Consider the following 24,261-nt stretch of genomic DNA (forward strand, 5'->3'; position numbering starts at 1 on the left):
AGGGTGTGTTGGCACATAGTCTACTCTTGTCGAATAACACCAAGGGGTCTGCTCAGGGCTTGTTGTTGCCATCCGACAGACAAATCGCTATCAACAGTGTCGTCCTCACTCTATATGAACACTGTGGAGAAGATTGGAACTGGCACGCAATCTGGTGATTAGAAATTGTATACCACAACTTCTCCTACCCTGCTGGCCAACATTCTTTTTTTCCCACCAATGGGCTCAAACTGGCTAACCACAGTGTCAGATCATATATACCCAACACCTAAACAATCATGGCCACAAGGCCGGCTGACACGAATCAGTCAACCACCAATATGAGCCAGGTTTATTGAGTGCCATTCTATATTTTTAAGTGAAACTCTGAAGACTGTATTTATCAGGGCTGGACAAATAAGAAGGAAATCTAGAAGACAGCAACATTTTTTAGGTGCCAGGCATCCAAAATAAAATTTACCGATTGCCTCTACAGCAGCTTAGATCATATCACCTTGTCATCACTGCATCCTTCTCACTTGCTCCTTCTAACATGTCTGTATTCCTCTGTTTAAAGACAGCAGTGCTCTGCTAAATTTGTTGGTTCATAATGTTCTAAGCCTGGCAATAGGTATCAATTTGTAGTGAAGATCCCTATTCATTTTCAAGTTGATTCATAAAACAAAATCCTCTCCTGCATGAAGTTCCAGACATTTACAGAACTGCAACAACGCGGGTGAGTTCCCTAAGAAAACAAAATCCTTCATTAATTCATTCTAATATTTTAAGCGCCTACACATTTATTTTTGTCTCCATGGTTACTGGGTGCCTGGAATTTGTCCAACCCTGGTTTTTATATTAGTTTGTAATATAAACTGTAATTATATTCAGTTTCTCATTTTCCACACAAGATACTTGATTATTCCAAGATATATGTACAGTAAATAAAAGGGTAGTCACATTCATAAAATTCATGAATATTTTATTTTTCTTGCTTTACACATTCTTGCATGAGAAACAATATGAATAAAATTCCATGTAATGTACGTGATCCAATTTAGAAGAGCAACTTCACACTTTCATTGACAGCATGGAACCAGATGCTCACGGCATAAGCTCCAGGATCGGGCTGCTCCGAATGTTTCTGCGGGCTGAGGCTAGCCTTGCCAACGAGTGGCTGCATGGATCTCGTCTCCTCGGCAGAAGCACGCGCAGCTCTTGTCGCTTTCACCAGAGCCTGCATACCGTTTTCCGGCTCATTGCTTAGGGACTCTGTCATCGCCTCTATAGCTGCGTGAAGGGGATCCACCATGGTGCGATCTCTCACCTCTGCACGTCCGTAACGCATCACGGCCTTCGTGCCTTGACGAAGGGCCTCCAGCCACAGGCGGGCATCCACGGGCGTATCCTCGCTCACTATCTGAAATGGCTGTCAAACATCCAGGATGCTAATTACTCGAGTCTGCCTGTCACATACTACACTAATCTACAGCATACAAGCCAACACTAACAGCATCCTCTCGCTAGCCTTCTAATTCTATGGGTGACCTCAACATGTTCAAAATATGATTGCACTTGGCCCTGCCAGGAGTCTAGTGCTCTGCTGCCAGTTATAGTAGCACACTAAATCTATGACTGCTCAGTTATGCTGTTAGTCTGTGGTAATACAGTGGTTGCATTAGCCCCTGAACAATCAAAACAAATTCCAATCTGAATTAATCCTATTGTCTCTGCATTTGTAGCATTCACAAATTCTTCTCTAAAATTCATCTTTGTCCTGTTGGTAATACAAGACTCATGTGATGACTGTACTTGGTCCATTGTCCTCTTACAACTGCGACAAACAAACACTACCACCACTTCGCCCAAGTGTAATCGTACTCTGAATACGTAATACCATCATCACAACAGCATATGCTGGGCCACTATTAATTCAAAGGGAAATTAAGACTTGCTCAAGGAACACAACTAATAACATAGCAGCTAACAAGAGCTTGCAAAAATACTCTGCTAGATCCTGAAGATGAACGTCCTAGCTCATATTACATGGAACAATGTCTACATCCTAACTATGGGAAAGAGAAATGCTGACTAAAATCTACACAGGTGAAGTGGCTTGAAAATGTACAAGCAAAGACAATTTAAAAAAATTGTAATGTATTTGTGGAAACTGGAACAAAATATTGGTAACTGGTTTCTACCTATGGAGATTAAAAATCAGATCCCTTCATACACTTATAGGCATCATCTCAAGGCCACTTTAAAGCCAAACAGAAATGTATAATGAGCTTAACTCTAAATTATCTCAATACTGAGGGTAAGACTGCCCACGAGTAGTCATTAAAGTTTACATTTTATCCAGCAGCAGCTACAAAGAACAGGACATGTTACTATTCAGTTGTCTTAACTTATTAGCAAGCATAAGAGAGGTAACTTAAGGGGTCCACGTTTCCACTACAAATAAATGTTATAATGGTTAAGTTACAACATGTTTACTTGGAACTAGTTTCAACGATATTCAGCGTCATCTTCAGCCAAAATGTGAGAAATAAGCATAGGTACATACATACAAACATATACATATTACACAATATATTATAACATTATGATTAAATAAGAGTAAAAAGGGGAATAAAATAGTGAATAGATATTTAATCACAAGTTCAGAACTTGGCAGTCATTATCAAAACAATCCATGGAGGGTGAAATAAAATAGTAATCTAATTGTACAAACATGAGTTAGGAATTTTAAAAAAAAAACACAATCTTTTAAAATACATATAACACTTTAAAACTTTGCTTAAGTCCAAGATGAACTTGGTAGTCAAAAATTCGAATTTTTAGTCACTTTTTTCATTAAATGATGTCACTTATTAACTAAGAGTGCAGTGGACATTTTCTTTGAGCTTTTGACAGAAATACAATATTCAATTTGCATAAGATGTTCCTCTGAGAGCTTTGAAGTTAGTTTTACATCATGGCTGTGCTGTTGTCTATTGTTTTTATGTTGCAATGTAACGTGTAAGGTGGAGACCAAGTTATTGAGTTCAATATGGATATAATATGAAATTCTTAAATTTAAACTATTAGCAAGTGTTAGTCGAGACTGTGTCGCCCTAAGAGGAGGTCAAGTTTATTTCTTAGCAAGACTACTTTTTCATAATTATTGTAAGAAATATAATAAGATAAACTAATTTTTATTGGTGATTCTTGATAGTGGGTTGTTTATATACTGTTCTCATGTATCTCTGCTTTGTATTAGTTCATTAACTGTAAGAGTTCTAAATGCCCAAAGAGTTTGCAGAAGTAGATGGTGAAGTGGAGGATTTTTATGATAGTGATGATTATGACCCAGCTTGTATTGCTTGGTTGTCTTCCTCCTTTATTATTTTTCCTATTTGTTTCACTCCATGCCAGCATAGACAATGATGGGAAGGAAGTGACCGTAGCCTTAATTAAGGTCAGTCATCTCCATACAGGGCATACAGGCCCTGGGCGGGGTGGAAGGTAAAGGTTTCCATTATCCATAACCTTGGCACTTTGTGGGGTAGAGTGGTCAGCCCTATGCCCAGCGGCCTTTGCCCCTAGGAATTAATCTGGTACTCACTTTTGGTGGAGGCTGACTGAACCTCAGGACCATATGCACCTCCAGAAGCGGAAATCTTGTTTCTTACCTTTTTTTTTTACTTCCTTTACAAGATATTAGAATCATTCTGTATTGACGGTATTCTGTATTACTTTCTGATGGGAAATCGAACCTACGTCCTTCCAGGTGAACCAAGAACACCTTTACCACCTCGACCAGGCAGCCTTAATTAAGGTAATGTACTTCAAAAGGTACAGTGTGTATGGTGTGAAAATAAGAAACCATAGAAAAACATCTTCAGGGATCAGAAGAAAATGTTCTATGGACGTGGGTCAGGAAATGTTCCATATTAGAACTCATTTCCTACAACACACAGGAACAGAACGTACCAGCACACCACGTGAAACTCTTTCTTACATGAAATGTTCAAAGTGACCTCCGTTAGTGTTGATACATGAATCACCGCATCTGGGATTCAGTCTCATGGCGATTTCGTGTAACAGTTTCACACGGTATGCTGGTACGTTCTGTTCCTGTGTGTTCCCCACGATTAATGTACTATGTAGAGCTGTAGAAAATGAGTTTTAACATGGAAATAAGGCATAAGGCATTTTGGAAGGAAGTTTGGCCGTACCTTACTATTACACCCTGCATATGACGTCCGACCTACAAGAAATTAGAACTCTCCAAGTTGATAGTAAGGACCTGTCATTCATAATGAAGTTAAAATATATTAGGTCTATAATAGCACGCAATGGCCAACTTATCGAAGAGGTGAACAGAAAGTTTACCGCAGCATGAATGAAGTGGCAAACGATGACGGCTGTGACCTGTGTTCTCTGAAAGAAGATCATCCATATAAAAGATATATTGAACCGTCATATGTCCTGTTGTGCTCTGTGAATAGAATATTGCCTGACTAAAAGGGAGACAGAACGTTGGTTGAACTTTGTCCAAACAAAGATGTTTAGGTAGTCGGCTGGCGTTAGCAGGTTGGATTGTGTATCCAGTGCAGACATACGTGAATATAGTTGTGCTGATTGTGGAGACTGTGGGCAAAAGCTTATTAAGCTGGTTTAGACATGTCCTGGAAATACAAGCCAGTCTGATTACAAATTGTAGCTTAGGTTGTCCCTTGGGTCCCTTTCTGATGACTTCCAACGTGCATCCCATCTTCATAGTTAGAATGGACTTGGGCTCACAGGACATGTCCAAACTCATCATCATCATCATCATCATCATCATCATCATCATCATCATCATCACCATCATCATCCTCATCATCATTTCACAACTCCAGTTTCCCGGGTGTGGTGTACAAGCGCTCGCCATCTCCTTCTGTCTTCATACATCTTCTGATCCAGTACATCCTCCCATTTGTATCCTCTCTCCTCCACATCTGATCTTAGAGTCTCTAACTAACGTTTTCTTGGTCTTCCCTGTGATCTTCTTCCTACGAGATTAAGGTCAAAATATTTTCTGGCAGGTCTTTCCCTGTTCATTCTCATTACGTGCCCATACCACTGAAGTCTGCGTTTCTTTATGCCACTGATAATAGGAACCTCAATACCAGCTACTTTCCTATTCACTTCATTTCTGAACTTGTCCTTTCTGGTTGTTTGGTTCATGGTTCTAATGAATCTCATTTCAGTTGCTTGGATTCTACTGAAGTCTTTCCTTAGTAGGGAACATGTCTCTAAACCGTATGTGGTACGAAGTAAGTGTGGTACATGATTGTTTTCACTTTCTGTGGTATTTTGCAGTCCCAGAGGAGATTCCTGACTTGACTGTAGAAGTTCAATGCTTTCTGTGTCCTGCTGAGTATTTCCTGCCTAACAGTGTTGTCTTTCGATATTGTGCTTCCGAGGTACTTGAAGTGGGAAGCTGATTCGATTTTTGCTCCTTCCAGAAATATATTTAAGCTTGTTCCTTCCCTTTTGATGGTCATTTCCACTGTCTTTGTTTTGCTCATCTTCAGTCCAAAATTTTTGAATGTGTCCAAACTAGTGCAGTAAATTTCCTCAATCAGCACAATATCTTCATATTATAAGAATATACTTCCTATAAAGAAATGGACTCTTGAATTCCAATTTTATCTTCATATTTTGATCACTGTTACTTTTAAAAGCTCCACTCAAGTTTATTTGTCTATTAATGTCATTCCACACTCTCTCTCCTCAGACAGCTCAAAGCAAACTGCTCAGCAGAGCAGCTTGTCTCCTTGCTCCCACGTCTTCCCAGTCCAAATTTTGCAACATTTTTATAACACTATTCTTTCATCAGAAATTACCCAGAACAAATTGTGCTGCTTTCCTCTTCATCTTTTCCAGTTTTCGTTTCAAGTAATCCTGGTGAAGGTCCCATACATTGGAACTATAATCTAATTTGGGTCTCACCAGAGACTTACACACCCTCTCCTTTACATCATTACTACAACTTCTAAATACCCTCATAACCAGACTTTTATTTACAATCCCATTTAAGTGATTACCCCAATGAAGATCTTTCCTTTTATTAACACCTAAGGGTACTTATAGTTCCGCAGGAGATACTTTCACTCTATCAATACAATAATTAAAACAGAGGACTTTCCTCTTGGTGAAACTTACAACCTGACTTGACTCACACTGTTTACAATCATACCATTGCTGTCCATCTTGCAACATTGGCGATGTCTGTCTGTAGTCACTCACAATCCTGTAACTCATGACTCCATACAATATTATCCACAAAGAGCCTTATCTGCAATTCCAGTTTTTAATGCATATTATTTATATATATAAATATAAAGGTCCAACAGTACTGCCTTGTGGAACCCCCTCTTAATCACTACAGGATCACATGATGCTTCATCTACTCTAATTTTCTGAGTTCCATTTTCTAACAATGCAGTCACCCCTTCAACAACTCTTTAGTCCACTAGCCCTCATTTTCGACAGTGTCTCCCATCATCTACCCTATACTTCTCTGGTCTTCTTCACATATGATTAAACGATCTGACTCAGCATTCTTTAATTTTTTTCTGAGATTAGTGTTCCTGTCAGAGATTGGTGAATAACGTAATTTTAGATTTTGTTCAGCTAGCCCATCACAGCATCCTCATTTACACAGTTCTAATGAAATAGCTGCCTCTGTAGATCATTGGTAGAGTGTGGGCCTCTGGATCCCAAGAGAGTGAGTTCAAATCCGACAGAGGTAGTCGGATTTTTGAAGGGCGGAAAAAAAGTCCATTCGACACTCCACGTCATATGATGTTGGCATGTAAAAGAACTCTGATAACACATTTGGTGTTTATTCAACAAAATTCATTAAAAACTCAGCCAAAGATGCCCACGAGAGTTTTAGTGTACTCGGTCTGCCATCTAGTAGGACTAGGGTAAAACAGAACATTGAAACTGACGAGCAGATAGTCATATGGCATCAAATTAAAATGTCTGCACACAGTAGCTGAGGCCATACGATTATTATTATTATTATTATTATTATTATTATTAATGAAATTAATCATTAACATTGTATTCCTATTGAACTAGATAAAATGGCTCTAAGTCTAGGTTCAAACAGGCAATGTTTCTCTACCAGTAGTATGCTGAAGTGCCACACCAGCATGTAATACAGCTGTAAAGTCAGTAAGTTAAAAAGAAGTTGCTTTGTTGGCATGGGAGTGTATGCTTTGTTCCAGGATATTCCACAGTGTTTGTGATATACAGAGTAATCAAGACACTGATTTGAAGAATGAATCATATGAAGATTATGTTATAGATGTTCAACACTGACAAATACTGGAGGAAATTGTTATCATGTAAGGGTGTCAGTGTGATTATTGTGCTCCACCTACTGTGTGCAGATATTTTGATCTGACGCCATTTAAGCTGCCTGCATGTTACTTTCAAAGTTCCATTTTAATCTACTGGATCTTTGTTGGGTAAACACCAAATGCATTACCAGAGAGCTTTTACATTCTGACACTGTACGACATGGAGCGTCAAAGGACATTTTCCCTGTGCCTTCAAAATTCTGGCCAGCCCCGCAGTGTAGGGGTAGCAAGCCTGCCTCTTACCCGGAGGCCCTGGGTTCGATTCCTGGCCAGGTCAGGGATATTTGCCTGGATCTGAGGGCTGGTTCGAAGTCCACTCAGCCTACGTGATTACAATTGAGGAGCTATCTGACAGTGAGATGGCGGCCCCGGTCTAGAAAGTAAAGGGTAATGGCTGAGAGGATTCATCGTGCTGACCATACAACACCTCATAATCTGCAGACTTTTGGGCTCAGCAGCGATCGCTTGGTAGACCATGGCCTTTTGGGGCTGTTGCGCCAAAGGAGTTGTTTTTTTCCTTTCAAAATTCTGGCTACATCTGCAGGGTTTTAATCCACAATCTTGGGATCCAGAAGTCAACACACCACTCATTACAGAGGGAGCTAGTGTAGTATCACTTAAAAGAATATATTTTAAAATGTATTCTCACAGCAAGTGTCTGGGCGGCTGGGTCAAGTAGCTGTCAACTTGAATTCCAGAGATAGTGGGTTCAAACCCCACTGTCTGCAGCCCTGAACATGGTTTTCCGTGGTTTCCTATTTTCACAACAGGCAAATGCTGGGACAGTACCTTAATTAGTGCCCCGGCCGCTTCCTTCCCACTCCCAGACATTTTCTATCCCATCGTCACCATTAGACCCATCTGTCTCGGAGTGATCACGAAACTTTACAAAGGTGAAAAAATGAGAGTATCCTCCTAATTCAATACAATAAATATTCCGTCATTAGACAAATTCAAACATGTTTCGGCTCGTTTGAGCCATCTTCAGTGAAAAATGAGGGGAGTTTGAAATAATTTACATAATATAAGTTGAAAAACTGCTAAAAAACATAATGAAAGAGCAAATGAAAAAACAAACAACAGAGAGCCTTCACGCAGTGAGTTGTTTTTTCCTCCGCATATTGATGTCGGTAAGGGTTATTCTGCCCGAAGGCAGGTCCGAACCTCCGCAGAGGTGTTCCTGAGCCGGAGTTTACGTGCGGTAGAGTGGCCAGTTCCTTTCCGCTCCTCCATTCCCTTACCCCCAACCAATAGCGCGTGGCAACCCATCTAACTCCTGACCACGCCAAATGTTGCTTAACTTCGGAGATCTCACGGGATCTGGTGTTTCAACACGGCTACGGCCGTTCGCATATATTGATGTAAATATTGTATATTTGTGCTAATTTTGTTTCCGTCTAGGCTCTCTTTTGTTTGTTTTTTCATTTGCTCCTTCATTATGTTTTTTAGCATTTTTTCACCTTATATTATGTAAATTAATTCAAACTCCCCTCATTTTTCACTGAAGATGGCTCAAACGAGCCGAAACATGTTTGAATTTGTTTACTCCGTCTAATGACGGAATATTTATTGTATTGAATTAGGAGGATACTCTCATTTTTCACCTTTGTAAAGTGAAAACCGTCAATACGGAATGATTCTAATATCTTGTAATGTGATGACGAAAAGCAAATTGTAGAAATAAAAAAGTCTTCTGCAGCCTGTTTGTAACAATATTCTTTTTTGCCTATTTTCCAAAGCGTACTGTTGAGAAACCTCTCCTTTCTGCAACAATATATTGAACAGTATGACTAATAGGAGAAATGGCAGATTATTGTTTATATTACGATGAATCCATAGAGAATCTCTGTTTAAAATTTTAAGACACTTTGGACTACACCCCAAATTAATAAACATGAAAAAATTGACTCTCACTAACACCAAATCAAAAGTGAAGTTTAGGGGTGAAACATCAGAGTCATGAAATTAAAACTGGACTACGGCAAGGAGTTGGGCTCTCACCACTATTATTTAATTGTGCTCTAGAAATGGTAATGAGGGAATGGTTTAGGAAATGTCCCCCAAAAACAAAGACTGGCCGAAAAAATCAAAAACATTGCCTGGGTTTCGCCGATGATTTAGCAATACTAGCAGTGGACATAAAAGAAGAAAAAACCCAGATATCAGAACTTCAAAACATTCCAAATAAAATTGGTCTCAAAATATCATTTGAAAAAACAGAAATTATGCTCCAAAAACTTTTTTTTTGCCACTGGCTGTACGTCGTACCGACACAAATAAGATAGGTCTTATGGCGACGATGGGACAGGAAAGGGCTAGGACTGGGAAGGAAGCGGATGTGGCCTTAATTAAGGTACAGCCCCAGCATTTGCCTGGTGTGAAAATGGAAAACCACGGAAAACCATCTTCAGGGCTGCCGACAGTGGGATTCGAACCTACTACCTCCCGAATACTGGATACTGGCCGCACTTAAGCGACTGCAGCTATCGAGCTCGGTCCCCAAAAACCAACACAACTAAAAGAAGTTACCATAAATGGTAATAAAATTGAAATAGTAACTCAATTTAAATATCTTGGAGAAGTAATAACACATAACCTAAATGAAAAAATCTCAATCCAAACAAGAACAAATAGATTAGCTAAAGCACAAAAATTAACATGGGATATCTACAAAAAGAAATGTTTATCAATAAATGCAAAAATAAAACACTACAACACAGCTATAAAACCGGAAGCTACATATGCAGCAGAAACACTTTTTCACCTGAATTGGAAGAACCTGCATCAACAAAAAATACCAGAAAGATGGACAGTGACAGATAATACCTAACAAAGAGCTAGAACCCATTACAGATACTATGCATAAGAGGAGACTGGGATTCTTTGGACATATCATGAGGATGCAGGATTCGAGACTTCTGAAACAACCAGTACAACACAATTATCGCAAAAAATACCACAACAGGATGTAAATGGATCAGAGAAGTAAGAGAGGAAATAGGCCTTACAACAGAAGACACCACAGATAAGATAAAATTGAATGCAAAACTCAAGAATACAAACCTCCGCTTTACCCTTACACGAAACAAACCAACAACATACATATTTTCAACCGAGGAAAGGGCACGAAGATCAGAGTGTCTGAAGAATTACTGGGAAGACCGCAAATCCCGAACAATCCCTTCAAAGAGACCTGAACGATGGACTGACTAAAGTGATCCTATGCGGTCATAAAAAGAAGAAGAATCACTCTTTATGATCATGTTTATCCATTGATGACGTGGTGAGTGGCATCATAAGAATCGTATTAACGGTGTTCTACTGAGTTATTTTGTACCAGAGTAAATCATATCCACCTAAAGCAGTGTGTACCCAGACTACTTGTAGGCCAACCCCCAGACCATATTTCACAAGACTTTGCCTCACCACATGAAACAGCAAGCACACTTGCCATCATAACAAATAATATTCCATATAAGCTGTGGCCAACTAGATTGCCAGAACTGACATCCACTGAAAGTTTCAAGCAACTATTTTGCAGGAAATGCTGGACACTGATGAATAATGCATGGGTAGCTACTCCTCAAGACACTATTTAAGTCTTATTTGATTACGGAATGTTGTACAAGCCAGCTCATTGATTTAGTCACCATATTTTGTCTGTTAAGGCAGTGAATTTCTTTGGTACCATACATTAAACATATTCTGTTTAAATCAGCTAACTCTGATAATTATGGACAACTGCAGTGTGTCAATGTCTTGAAATAAATTAGAAATCCAACCATTTTTCTTTTAAATGGATGAGGAAAGGAGGTGGAAAAAATCTACATTTAGCAAAGTCAACAACAGTTTATGGATTTCAGCATTCAGAACTTGGAACATTGCAGTGTACAGTGTACCAAGTAAGAAAAACTGGGAGCAATTATACAAAATAAAGTTGTAAACAAGATGAGAATCCCAATCTCACCACTTTGCAGGTCCTAAACCATGTAATAGAGTAGCATATTGGAATGAAGATTCCTTCACTATTAATTTAAGGAACAAAACAGTGGTACTACCATTCCCTAACAAAGCTAAATGAAGGACAGGTCATGGAAAGATTCCCAACATCTTCAAAATCTAATCCTGTCAACATTGTAAAAAAACAAGAGTTGACCAAAGGACTTGTAGAAGTGATCCCCCACATAACACTCAATGCTCTACAACTGTGAATAGTAAGTGACGTCTTACCAGAAGACTTCAGTGCTAAGACTGTGTTGCTGAAGCAACAAAATTATCAGCCATTATGTGATCATTAGCCACGGAACTTAGTTTTACTCAGAATCTTAACCACTGAGATGCGTACTTACATTTTTAAAAATTTCACATTCATTGACAAATATATGAATTGCAGTTAAATAGAGAAATGGGTAATCCGCCTAGTATAAATAATTTTGTGTGGCTATTTCTAGCCGGGTGCAGCCCTTGTAAGGCAGACCCTCCGATGAGGGTGGGCGGCATCTTCCTTGTGTAGGTAACTGCGTGTTATTGTGGTAGAGGATAGTGTTATGTGTGGTGTGTGAGTTGCAGGGATGTTGGGAACAGCACAAACACCCAGCCCCTGAGCCATTAGAATTAACCAATGAAGGTTAAAATCCCCGACCCGGTTGGGAATTGAACCTGGGACCCTCTGAACCGAAGGCCAGTATGCTGACCATTCAGCCAACGAGTCGGACATCCGCCTAGTCAATACTATGTATTAAAATTTATTTACATTTCACACTTTGAAATATATAGTACATGTTTTGATAAATATGTTAACTCTCTTCTTCAGCTATATAAGTCTACATACATTAATCCATATAGCTGAAGAATTCTAAAGTATGAAATGTACACAAATTTTAATACATAGTGCTGACTAGGCAGATTACCCATTTCTCTATTTACTGTGATAAGTCAATACGGACCTAACACTGGCCATTATGGTCAGGATTACACTACCCAGCATGATTTTTGCGGCAAAGCATCTGATACGTGATTTTAACTAAATAAGGTCTCCTGATTTCAGAAATGTCATTGGTTCAGTTGTATCACATCTAGTTTTCGTGTTATTTGCCATTTACTGTCTGAAAATGTGTCATTGTGGCACAGTGCTGCTTTGTGATAACAACGAATCGGCTGTTATTAGCTTAAAGGCTATACTACTTCATGACAGAAACATTCTAGCATCGATTCCTGTGGCACATTCCGTTTCACTAAAAGAAAATGATATCACAATGCAAACTGTTTTAGATAAAATCAAATATCATGAGCACCGGTGGGATGAGTGTAGTGACTTGAAGGTATGTGGTATTCTATTAGGACAACAAGCAGGCTACACTAAATTCCCTTGTTATTTATGTGAATGGGATGGCAGAGCTAGGAACAAACACTGGTCTACACCTTCCTGGCCCAAGAGACAAGTTTTGATACCTGGTGTGAAAAATGTTACAAATTATTTTGCCACCACTACACATCAAACTGGGAATCATGAAGCAGTTCGTTAAGGCCCTGGACAAAAGTAGCCCCTGTTTAAAGTACACTGCAAGCAAATTTCTACATTTATCTTATGCAAAAATCAAGGAAGGCATTTTTAATGGACCACAAATTAGAAAGCTTCTGAAAGACAGAAACTTTGAACAGACGATGAATGCCATGGAACTCGCTGCATGAAATTCAATAATAGACGTCATAATGAAGTTCCTAGGAAATGTAAACGATGAACAACACAAAACAATAGTGAAAATGATGTTGGATGATATGAAAGAGTTGGGGTGTAGAATGAATCTGAAGCTGCACTTTCTTCATTCTCATCTCGATCACTTTCCGGAAAATCTTGGGGCTGTTGGCAAAGAGCTGGGAGAGAGGTTCCAAGGAGGCAGAAAGAAGATACCAGGGGAGGTGGGATGAACCAATGATGACCGACTATGGTTGGTGTTTGAAAAGAGAAGACAAACTTGATGCAGTCAGACGCTGGGCAGCCAAGCGTTCATTCCAAGGGGACATCTAGGGTTGATAAAGTTTATTTTGTTCACATTTATGAATTCATAAAGATACTGAATAAAAGTTACGTTGTTTGCTTGTAAATCACGTTTAATTGTCAAAATAAATTGCTTTCATTGCCTCGGAGTAGTTTGTTTATGTGTTTTGGGTTTATTACAATAAATGCTAAATAGTTCATTGTAATGTTATACTCAATAATTATTCATTGTATATAATAATTCAAGACAATATTCAACTATTTCAAAATATATATAATAATACAAAAAATTAGAAATATTTCCAAAATTATCAACATTTTTCAGTACTTTTCATATGCAATATTCAGGTCTATCTCTTATTTTGATATACCTATTGCGAGAAAATGTGACGTGACAACGGATTCGTGTTCAGTGACCCAAAATTAGTGAAGATCACCTATCGCACCTCTTGCCGCGAAAAGAAAGTTTGAAAATGCTGGGTTGTGTTATTAATAATAAGTATATGAATTGCAGACATCCAGTTGCTCAGTATTAAAAAAAAAAAAAAAAAAAAAAACCACACACACACTCTCTCTCTCTCTCTCTCTCAATGCATGATAACATCAACCTTTCATTCACCTTAGCAGCTGCAGCAAAGAATATGCTGTACAGTGCCCCTGATGTGCCTCCCATAGTGTTCTCCATGATGGTGCTGAGCGACTCCAGCATGGCAAACGGACGGCTGGAATCTAACTGACCACTCTTAATAGCAGCCTTGATCCCTTCTGACCCTTTTCTCAAAGTAGTGCCACAGTCTGAGTCGCCCCCTTCTGAGTCGTAGATGTTGAGCTGCTTTTCACAGGCAATCAAGGCATCAGCTACAAAATTGAGGACCTGAAGAACGCTCTGGGCAGATTTGTCCGAGATTCTGGGCCCCAAAGAGAGCATCAGTTTGCGTTCCTTCTCATCCTCTGTGTGCGGGCACCAGCCTGAAATACGCAGCGGCAACTCGTCCATACCCAAACCTGGCTCCGTATCTGGCTCCTCGGTGAGGCAGGCAGCGCACAGTGTCCGCGGCCAACCTGGAGCCATTGTGGGTGCATCCAAATACCTGATAATATCAGGTGAAGTCAACTTGAAGGCAGTAATGGAGAAGCCAGGCATTTCTAGAGATGTGAGGAAAGTGCCACAGTAGACTCGAAGGACCTTGTAACCACTCTTCACAAACTGTCTGATAGTTTCCATGGCAAACACATTCTCCTCCAGTTTCGATGAACCACCCATGTTATTGATCAGAAGAGCAATGGGAGTGTCCTTGTCAAGATGAATGTGAGACTTGGAGGCTGGGTTGATCATATGCTCCAGCATAATATGCACAATCTCTGCAGCCGTCCCCATGGGCACGCGATGCACTCCTGGTTCACCATGTATCCCCAAACCAAGCTCCAATTCATCATCCTGAAGACCCAGAGACTTGAGGGATGTGTCTGTCATGTTTGGTGGCGTTAAGCCCACCGTGATGGTGCCCATATCTGTCATAGTCATGGTCCGACAAGCAGAGAAAATTTCTTCTAAGCTCAATCCTTCCTCGGCCATAGCTCCAGCCAACTTGTGCACAAGAATGGTACCAGCCAAACCTCTGCGCCCCTCCATCTTGCCAGTCTCCGGAAGGGCACAATCCTCTCCGACAATCAACATCTTTACATTGATGCCCTCGTTCCGAGCTCTTTCCATGGCTACACCAAAATTGAGTCGGTCACCAGTGTAGTTCTTGACGATCAGCAGTACCCCAGGAAGGTGCTCGTGACCCAGTTCCCGGATAGTTCGGAGGATCGTGTTCGATGGAGGAGCAGTAAACACGTCTCCAAGCACTGCTGCAGTCAGCATTCCAGGCCCCACAAATCCAGCATGTGCAGGTTCATGACCTGAACCTCCTCCAGATATAAGTTTCACCTTCCCTTCCATCTGCGTGTGATCTCTTCTCATTATGATACGCTCGTTCTCCAATAGCACCAGACCTTGATTTGCCATGGCAAGACCTGCCAAGGCATCATCCACTGCTCGCTGAGCATCGTTCAAAAGCTTCTTTGGTCTTCTGGTCACAGCATTAGTGGTAGTTAAAAAGGTGGTCATAGCAACTGGAAAAGGAAGGATTATAAGATTAGGACAGGGAAACTACTGCCTATTATACATCAATTGTAGTATTGTAGGAGTGTGAACAGAAGTTTCAAGAAGTGATCAAAAGCAAGTTACCAACATCAGAGTCCAGCTGTAGTGATGTAGAATGGAATAATTTTAAAATTAGTCAGCAGTGCAGAAGAAGTGTGGGGAAGAACAAGCAGGAAAATACTGAAATAAAAGGACATCCTGTGGAATGACAGAGTGAAAGAGGCGATAGAGAAACGAAGGCCAAGAAAGTGAGGGATTTTGAACGAGGCAGAAATGGTGACAACAGTCAACTGAGAGGTGAGAAAATACAAAAGCTACAACAAGAATACCAAAATATGAAATTAGAAGTAAAATGGGATTCTGAGAGAAGAGAAAGAAGTACAGGGGTGGATTTACCCAAAAAGTACAGGAAGATGATAAAGGAAATATGAAGATGCTGTAGAGCCTGGTTAAAAGCAAGAGATCTGACAAAGAGGACATCACAGCACTAGAAATACAGTAGTAAATGGGAATGTAGTCAGGAGTGAACATGAAATTAGAAATGAAAGGAAGAACTATTTTGATACACTCCTGAATGAGGGAGAAACTGCTGAAGAGGTGGAAGAAAGGTTGAGAATAGTTGATGTTCCAATTACTTAGCCTGAGGTGGAAAGTTCTCTAAAAAAAGATGAAAAGTAGTGTCAGCGGGATTAATGAATTTACTAACGACATAATCAAAGCAGCAGGTAAACCTGGAGTGCAGTGGCTATACAGAACTTTGAGAGCAATATGGTGTGAAATGGGGTTCTGGAGGACTGGATGAAAGATATTATCCCTTTATTTAAAAAAGGATGCAGAAGAAAGTGTGCCAAATGTAGGGGTATCACACTCTTTCCCATGGTCTGAAAATAATGGAAAAACTTATTGAAACCAGACTGCGAGCAGTGATAAAATTGGTCCTGGAAAAAGAATAGCATGGACTTAGAACCAATAGAAGAAAAACAGACCTGATCTCCACCCTAAAGATGTTATGGAACAGCACTGGGAGAGAGGGAAAGACTTAACTGTGGTATTCTTAGACCTATAAAAGGCAAACGATAGGGTGCCTAGATCACTCATGTGGGAGTGCCTCAGAGAACTGGGAGTGCCCGAATATCTCATAGGCAAGGTCCAGATGCTGCACCACAAATATAGCAGCTGTGTGCACATTGGGGATGGCCATTCAGAATGGTATAATACCACACAGGGTGTCCAAAAAGGGAGCATACTCTCACCATTGCTATTCATCACTATCATGGACAGTATTCTTAAAAATCTGAAAAGAGAACTACACACATTGGTGTTTGCTGACGATGCAGCCATCTGGGGGGGAGACAGAGGTAGAGGTACAAACTAGGCTAAATGAATGGGCAGTAAAGTTCAAATAGTACCACATGAAAGTTAGCACAACAAAAACTATTGCACTGAAATTGCACTGGCTGCCACATAAAGCTTGAAGGTCAAAACATTCATTGTGTACAGATATTCCGATACCTTGGGAGTATGATTTCCAGCAGGGGTACTGCAGATGAAGAAATAGTAAACAGAGTGGCTTGCACTTCCAACTTCTACAACCTCGTAAGATATCTACTTTGAGATAACAAGGTGCTCATGAGAACCAAGATAACTCTGTATGTCATACTTTGTGCCCATTCTCACATACAGTCTAGAAACATGTACACTGAAATAGAGAGAAGTTAGTAAATTGCAAGCATGTGAAATGAAGTTTCTATGAACTACCCTCCAAGAAACACGTAAGGACCATGTAAGGAATGATGAAATCAGAATAGAACTGGAAGTGGACTTCACAGAAGAGAAGCTAAGGACTTGGAGACTAACATGGTATGGACGCGTAAAGTGAATGTCTGGCACAAGAACACCACATACATGGCTAGAAAGAAGGTTTGAAGGAAGAAGGCCAGTGGGAAGACCTAGGAAGAGATGGATACACCAGCTCAGAGAGTATGTGAAGAGAAGAGGGGGGGACTGGGAGTTGGTGGTGAGAGAGAAGTTATTTCTGGACAGACAACGATGGTGAAGACTCAAGATATTAAAAAACTATTTAAAATAGTGTTTGGTCCACCCTCTCAATACAATTTTTATAATTGAAAATGGATTCAACACTACCCTACCTGGCATCCAGGAGGGGTTCTATGATGATGATGATGATGATGATGATGATGATGATAATATAGTATTGTGGACTTTTTAAACTACGAATATGATTAAATCTAAACAGCTAAAGTTAAACAAGGAGTTCTCAATTTCTCTGCAAAGTGTAAACCAGCCAGAGATGCTAGACATTTTAAGAGGCAAAACCACTAGATTAACAGCCTTTCATTAGACCTACATCATCATCATCATCATCATCATCATCATCATCATCATCATCATCGTCGACCAACTCCAGTTTCCCAGCTGTGGTATACGAGCCCCTTCCATTTTGTTCGGTTTATGAACCATTCTTCGTTCACAATCCGCTCCCAATCCTGACCTCTCTCCTCTACATCCTTCTTCACTAAGTCTGTCCATTTTTCTCTAGGTCTGCCCACTGGTCTCTTTCCCCTTATTTCTCTTTCATACTCCTTTCTTGCAGACCTTTTGGCACTCATTCTTTTCACATGACCAAACCACATCAGTCTTGCCTTTTGGATCTTCTGGAGTAAGGAGTCTTTTAGTCCTACGTATTCTCTGACTTTTACATTCCTGATTTTATCCCTCCTGATCTTCTGGATCATTGTGCGTAGGAACTTCATTTCTGCTGCTTGGAGCTTCGAGCTGTCCTTTCTTGTTAATGTAGCGGTTTCCAGGCTGTATGTGAGGATAGGGGTGCAGTATGATTTATACAGCGTCATCTTGGTTTTGAGTGGTACTTGTTTATCCCATAACAGCTGTCTTACTTGGAGGTAAAAATGTATTGCTTTGCTGATTCAACTGTTTACTTCATATTTAGCTAAATTATCCTTGGACATTATACTACCCAAGTACTTAAATTCTGTGACACTGTCCAGCTTAGTGCCATTTAGCATGATTTATGGCTGGTTGTCACCCTTCTGTACCTTCAACACCACCGTTTTAGCCTTGTTGATGTTTAATTCATATCTCTCAAACTCCTGACTAAACCCCTGCAGTCTCTCTTTCACATCTTTCTCTGAGTTACCCAAAATTACTACATCATCTGCAAATGCAAATGCTTTTAATCTTCTTGCCCCTTTTCTTTTAGCACCTTTAATATGGTATCCATTACAATGATAAATAATAGGGGCGACAAAGCACTTCCTTGTTGTACTCCCCTTTCGGTCTCAAACCAATCTGACAGTCCAGAACCAACTTGTACACAGCTGCTGGTTTTCTCGTAAAGCACCTTAACTTTTTTAAATTAGACTGTCTCGAACTTTAAGCTTTCTCAGGCACTCCCAAATAAGCTCCCTTGGTATGCTGTCATAGGCCTTTTTGACATCAAGGAACAGTAGATATAAAGGCTTATTTTATATTCTTCCTTCAGCTTAGCTTCTTCTAATATAAGATCTGTTGTTGATCTTCCAGGCCTAAAGCCATATTGTTCCTCTTCTAAAAGTGGTTCTACAATTTCTCGTAATCTATCCTCTATAATTTTTTCCAGAATTTTTAGTCCATGAGAGAGTAGAGTGATGCCATGGTAGTTGGTACATTTCCGTCTACTGCCTTTCTTGAATATAGGTACAATTATACCTTTTTTCTAGTCTTCTGGGATGGTATTTTGTTGCCATACTACATTTAAGAGTCTATACAGTCATTGGATTGCTGGGGTTCCTCCTGCTCTCAACATGTCTACACTTAACTCATCTATTCCTGCATTCCCTTTCTTCATACTTTTAAGGCTCTTCTCTCTCTTCAGCCATGTGATTGGTGGCTCCATATTTTTACTGGTCTCTTCACTTTTTCCAGATTCTTCTCTGTTTTGAATTACATTTGATGCCTCTCTGTTCAGGAGCTTGCCAAAGAAGGTGTTGAATTCTCTCTTGATTCCATCTTCCTCTCGTACTACTGATCTATTGTCCTGTCTATTACCTTGATGTCTTCTAGGTTATTTTGGTTGTTTTTAATTACTCTGTAAAGAAGATTCTTGTTTCCTCTGCTGTCCTCTTCCAACTTTTCCACAAACTCATTCCATTTTTTCTCTTTCTCTTCTCTTACTATCCTCTTAGCTGCAAGTTTTTTTTTGCCCTGTGAGTTCCTGTAGTTTAGTCATTTCTTGGCCACCTGGATCTTGTGTATCTCTTTACTTTTCTTTGTCTAGCATGTTTCTTTGCCCAATTTCTCTCTTATAGCCAATCTGACTCTGTCATTCCACCAAGGTGACTGTTTTTCTTTCATGGTCGATCCTGTTACTCCACACAGGTCTTTAGCTTCACCCACCAAATTATCTTTAAAAATTTTCCATTCTTCTTCTACTGTATTCATTTCCCCTTGTGGTAAGTGTCTCTGTATCCTTATTTTATATTCTTCCTTCAGCTTGGCTTCTTCTAATTTCCAAGTCTTCACTTTACGTTTTCTTTTCTTCGGGGTTGTGTTAGCCACATGATTTAGGTCTGCAATCAATAATCTATGATTACTGTCCATACTCTCACTGGGGATAACTTTGACATCAGTTACATATTTCCCTCCTCCTTTGTTAGTGATGATATAGTTGATGAGAGACATATGTTTTCCATCCCAGCTATATCTTGTAATCTTGTGGCTGTCTTGTTTTTGGAAGAAGGTATTTTTGATGACAAATCCATTTCTTCTGCACAAATCAAGCAGTTGTTCGCCTTCTGCATTTCTGTTCCCAAACCCATGTGGTCCAATGAATTCCTCATAACCAAGTCTGTCTATCCCAACTTGTGCATTTAAGTCCCCAATGATGATGACATTTTCTTCATCAATTATATCTTTTAGATCTTGACAAAACTGTTCCTTTTCTTGAGCACTATATCCAACCTGTGGTGCATATACCTGCACTACCATGTAATTTGTGGACTCCAGCTGCACAGATAATTTAATGATCCTATCATTCTTATAGAATACTTCAGTAACGGCGTCCATGTCTTTTGTTATCAGGAAAGCTACACCATTTCTGGACTCTTCCTCGCGTCCACGCCATACGAATTTGTAGCCATCTCTGAGAATCTTGCTACCTGCCTTTCTCCATTTTGTTTCACTGATTCCCAATATGGATAAATTTTTCCTCTTTATCATATCAAGTTATTCAGTTTTTCCAGACAGGGTCAAAATATTTATAGTCCCAATTCTTACATTGTCTTTCATCAGAGCCATGTTGGCCATAATACCTGCCAGATCTGCTCGAAGACTTTGTCTTTGATCTCCATCCGAGGCTCTTTTGATTGTTGAAAGCAATTCAAAGACGCTACCACTGGCTTGCTAGGCCTACCATGGATCTTCGCCTCGATACTTTGTTATGCACTAGATGGTCGGTGCCTAACACGCATTTCCTCATGTTAGTTAAATCTATGGTTTACCCGCCAATACTCGGGAGGCTGATTGCAGTGACTGTCCACTGGGCGATGGGGTCGCCACATCCCTACGCCAACATTAGACCTACATAACATTAAAAAAAAGAGAGAAACTGACAGTTTTATAGCTATTATAATATTTCAAAAGGAAAATGAGAGTTTTATGTAAAATATGCATGTAAAAAAAAAAAAAAAAAAAACCCTCACCACCTCCAACAACAACAACAACAAAAAGCCTTATGTGAATTTAAAAATAATTTAATACTGTATCTCATTCCTTCCATAGTTATGACAATGAAATAAGCCCAAGTACCTGTTATTACCGAGGAAACATCAACAAATATAGCAATATAACTACTCTATATAAGTACAAGGCCTAGTCATTTAATACCCAAATGGTACTTCCTGCGCTCGCATGGAACACTGTTCTGTGCAATGAGAATGACAATGCACTAGTGTTTGTAACTACATTCTTTCTGCGAATAATGAAATGGATAATGTACGTGAACAGCGTATTTGCATCAAATTTTACTTCAAGCAAAGGAAAGAGGTTTCACAATATTAGTGGGATAGGTTGTCCGTGAAAACAGTTGTTGAATCATTGAAGAAGTGCACCACTGAAAATTAGTCTTAAAACCTGTCACAAAATTCTAACAAACTACGGATGATGAAACCTCGGTTTACGCTTACGACCAGGAAACCAAACAACAATCCAGTCCAAAAGTCCAGGGTCACCTTGGCCAAAGAAAATATGGAAGTTAAAAGCAACACCAAGTGCGTGTTGGTTTTTTTCGGAGTTTGCTTCATTTGGTTAAACAGTTTATAGCCCACTTTTTCCTATGTAAAAGTTTTAAAACATGTACGGGAGGAAGTGAGGAGAAAGCAATGTTATTATTACTGATGAAACAACATGTGGTTCATTTACCATAACAATGCACTTGCACATACTGTTCTCTTAACTCACCCCTATGAATGGTGGCAGCAGTATAACACCCACAGTATCCCCTGACTGTTGTAAGAGGTGACTATAAGGGGCCCCAGGGGCTCTTAATTTGGAAGCATGGTTTGGCGACCATGGGGCCCTTAACTGAGACCTGGCACTGCTTCCACTTACTTGTCTCAGCCTCTTCACTTTCAACTATTCTATTCAACCTCCGTTGGTCAACTCCTGTTCTTTTCCGATCCTAATGGTATTAGTTTGCAAATCCTAGGGAGTCTTTCATTTTCACGCCCTTTGTAGCCCTTGTCTTTCTTTGGCTGATACTTTCGTTTTTGAGGTGACAGACCCCTTCCATTTTTTTCCTCCTGATTAGGCCTAGTGCTAATAGAGTATGGTTGTGCAGGTGTACTTCCTCTTAAAACAGGAATCACCACCACCACCACCATCTCCTAAGCCAATGGTTTTTGGTTAAGAACAAGATGACCCTGGTGCCACATCCTCCCTATTTGCCCAACCTTGCACCCTGTGACATATTCCCAAATGCAGCTCCAGGGAAAAGATTTCAGACAGTAGAGGAAATTCAAATTGAATTACAGTCCATTTTGAACATGCTATGAGAAAATAACTTCCTGGAATGCTTCCGATCATGGCAATGCAACTGGAATTGATGACTAGCCTCAAAACAGATCTACAATGAAGGTAATGGTAGGGCCAATGATATCAAAATATTTAAAGTACACAATGATCTATTTATGAGAGCAGTCTGGAAATTTATTGACTTGACCTTGTACAATGAAGCATCTGACATCTGGTGACAAATGACGATATCCATTTCATCAACAAACAGCAGTGAAATTTAATTCCAACCTTTCAGCATTACTTTTCCTCCTGAAAGCGGACACAATCTTTGCAACTTGTCTTGTTTCACTCTCAAAAGACTATCATGTCTACCTCTTTGATGTCACGACTTCTAAGGTTCTCATGGTCAATAATAACACATGTAGCTAAGAAGCCAAACAATAATTTTGGCATATTTATGACCTTGACACCAGAATCCTCAAGGTTTGATTATCCGACTAAGGGTGGTGTTGATGGACTGGATCAGAGACGTGTAACTGTGAACTACAGGCCCTACATCTTATAGTACAACTTTTGGTAGTCAATAGCAATTTTCTTCAACATTTTTATAATATGGCTGGCCCCACAGTCTACGGGCTGCAAGCCTGCCTCTTACCTAACAGCCCCGGTTTCAGTTCCCAGCCAGGTCAGGGATTTTAATCCGGATTTGAGGACTGGTTCGAGGTCCATTTAGTTTATGTGGGAACAGCGGAGGAGCTACACAATGGTAAGATAGTGGCTCCGGACTAGAAAGCCAAGAATAGCAGCCGAGAGGATTCATCACTCTGACCGTATATGTCCTCATGTAAACTGTATGCCTTTGGGCTGAGCAGGTAGGCCGATGTCCATCAGGGCTTCAGCGCCAAGGGGATTATTATATGTCTTGACAAGTGCATACTGTTATTCAAGTCCTAATCTGCTGAAAGTTATAAGCCCTCTGGAAAGTTATAAGCCCACAGATGCACAGGAATAAAACAGCCACCATCATTCTTGCAAACAAAAAACATCCAGTGCAGACCTACATCAAATCATATTTTACGCACAGTTCTCAGACTATCAGACATAATAATCACATGTTCTATGACAAAAAATGCATCTGATACCATCCTTTGCTCAGTTTTGGAGCAAAAAGGTGACATCCAAAATTCTTGCAGTAGACACTTCAAGTGTAAAGTTTAACTACAAATACACAGTTTAATACCCAGATTTGTGCATTCAGTCTTATACTGCTAAAAGCCTCCAAATCATCTCCAAAAGCTCCAAGTGGGTAGTTCTCCACAATGTCTCATGTTTCTTCTTAGTCGCAGGACACACTATGTTTGAATTCTCATTTATTCATCATAATACCACATCTCCCATCACCTGTTCTAATTTGACTTAGTGTAGTCAATTTGTGGCGACGAAGATGAAAGCCCTCAACTTGATACGGTGAGTAGGCTATTATGAGATGGATTTTCTTTCTAACATTTTCTCCATCTGGTGCTTGCACTGAAAGTTTTCAATGCATGTAGATCAGTCCATGGAGGCTCATGATATGGTATTAGTGTTCTGTAGTACAGGCTTCGTAAGTTTGCAATTCAAAACAGGTTCACTATAACTAATACAGTCTTCAAGCATCACATACGGCACATGTACACATGGACATCGCCTGATGGTCAATA

General features: G+C 39.9%; 1 protein-coding gene across 1 annotated transcript in view; it reads right to left on the reverse strand.

Moving 5' to 3' along the window:
• The window catches only part of BHD (Birt-Hogg-Dube), a gene marked incomplete at its 5' end in the record, with an annotated part of 115,091 nt that extends 99,721 nt beyond the window's left edge, over window positions 1-15,370 (reverse strand). The window contains 2 exons of the mRNA XM_067134895.2: window positions 1,040-1,408; window positions 14,000-15,370. Coding sequence (XP_066990996.2) covers window positions 1,040-1,408; window positions 14,000-15,370 — 1,740 coding nt within the window. The remainder of the gene's footprint in view (window positions 1-1,039; window positions 1,409-13,999) is intronic.
• Window positions 15,371-24,261: the final 8,891 nt, after the last annotated feature.

Source organism: Anabrus simplex, chromosome 1, assembly GCF_040414725.1.
Source record: "Anabrus simplex isolate iqAnaSimp1 chromosome 1, ASM4041472v1, whole genome shotgun sequence".
In the NCBI taxonomy this organism is placed as follows: Eukaryota; Metazoa; Arthropoda; class Insecta; order Orthoptera; family Tettigoniidae; genus Anabrus; species Anabrus simplex.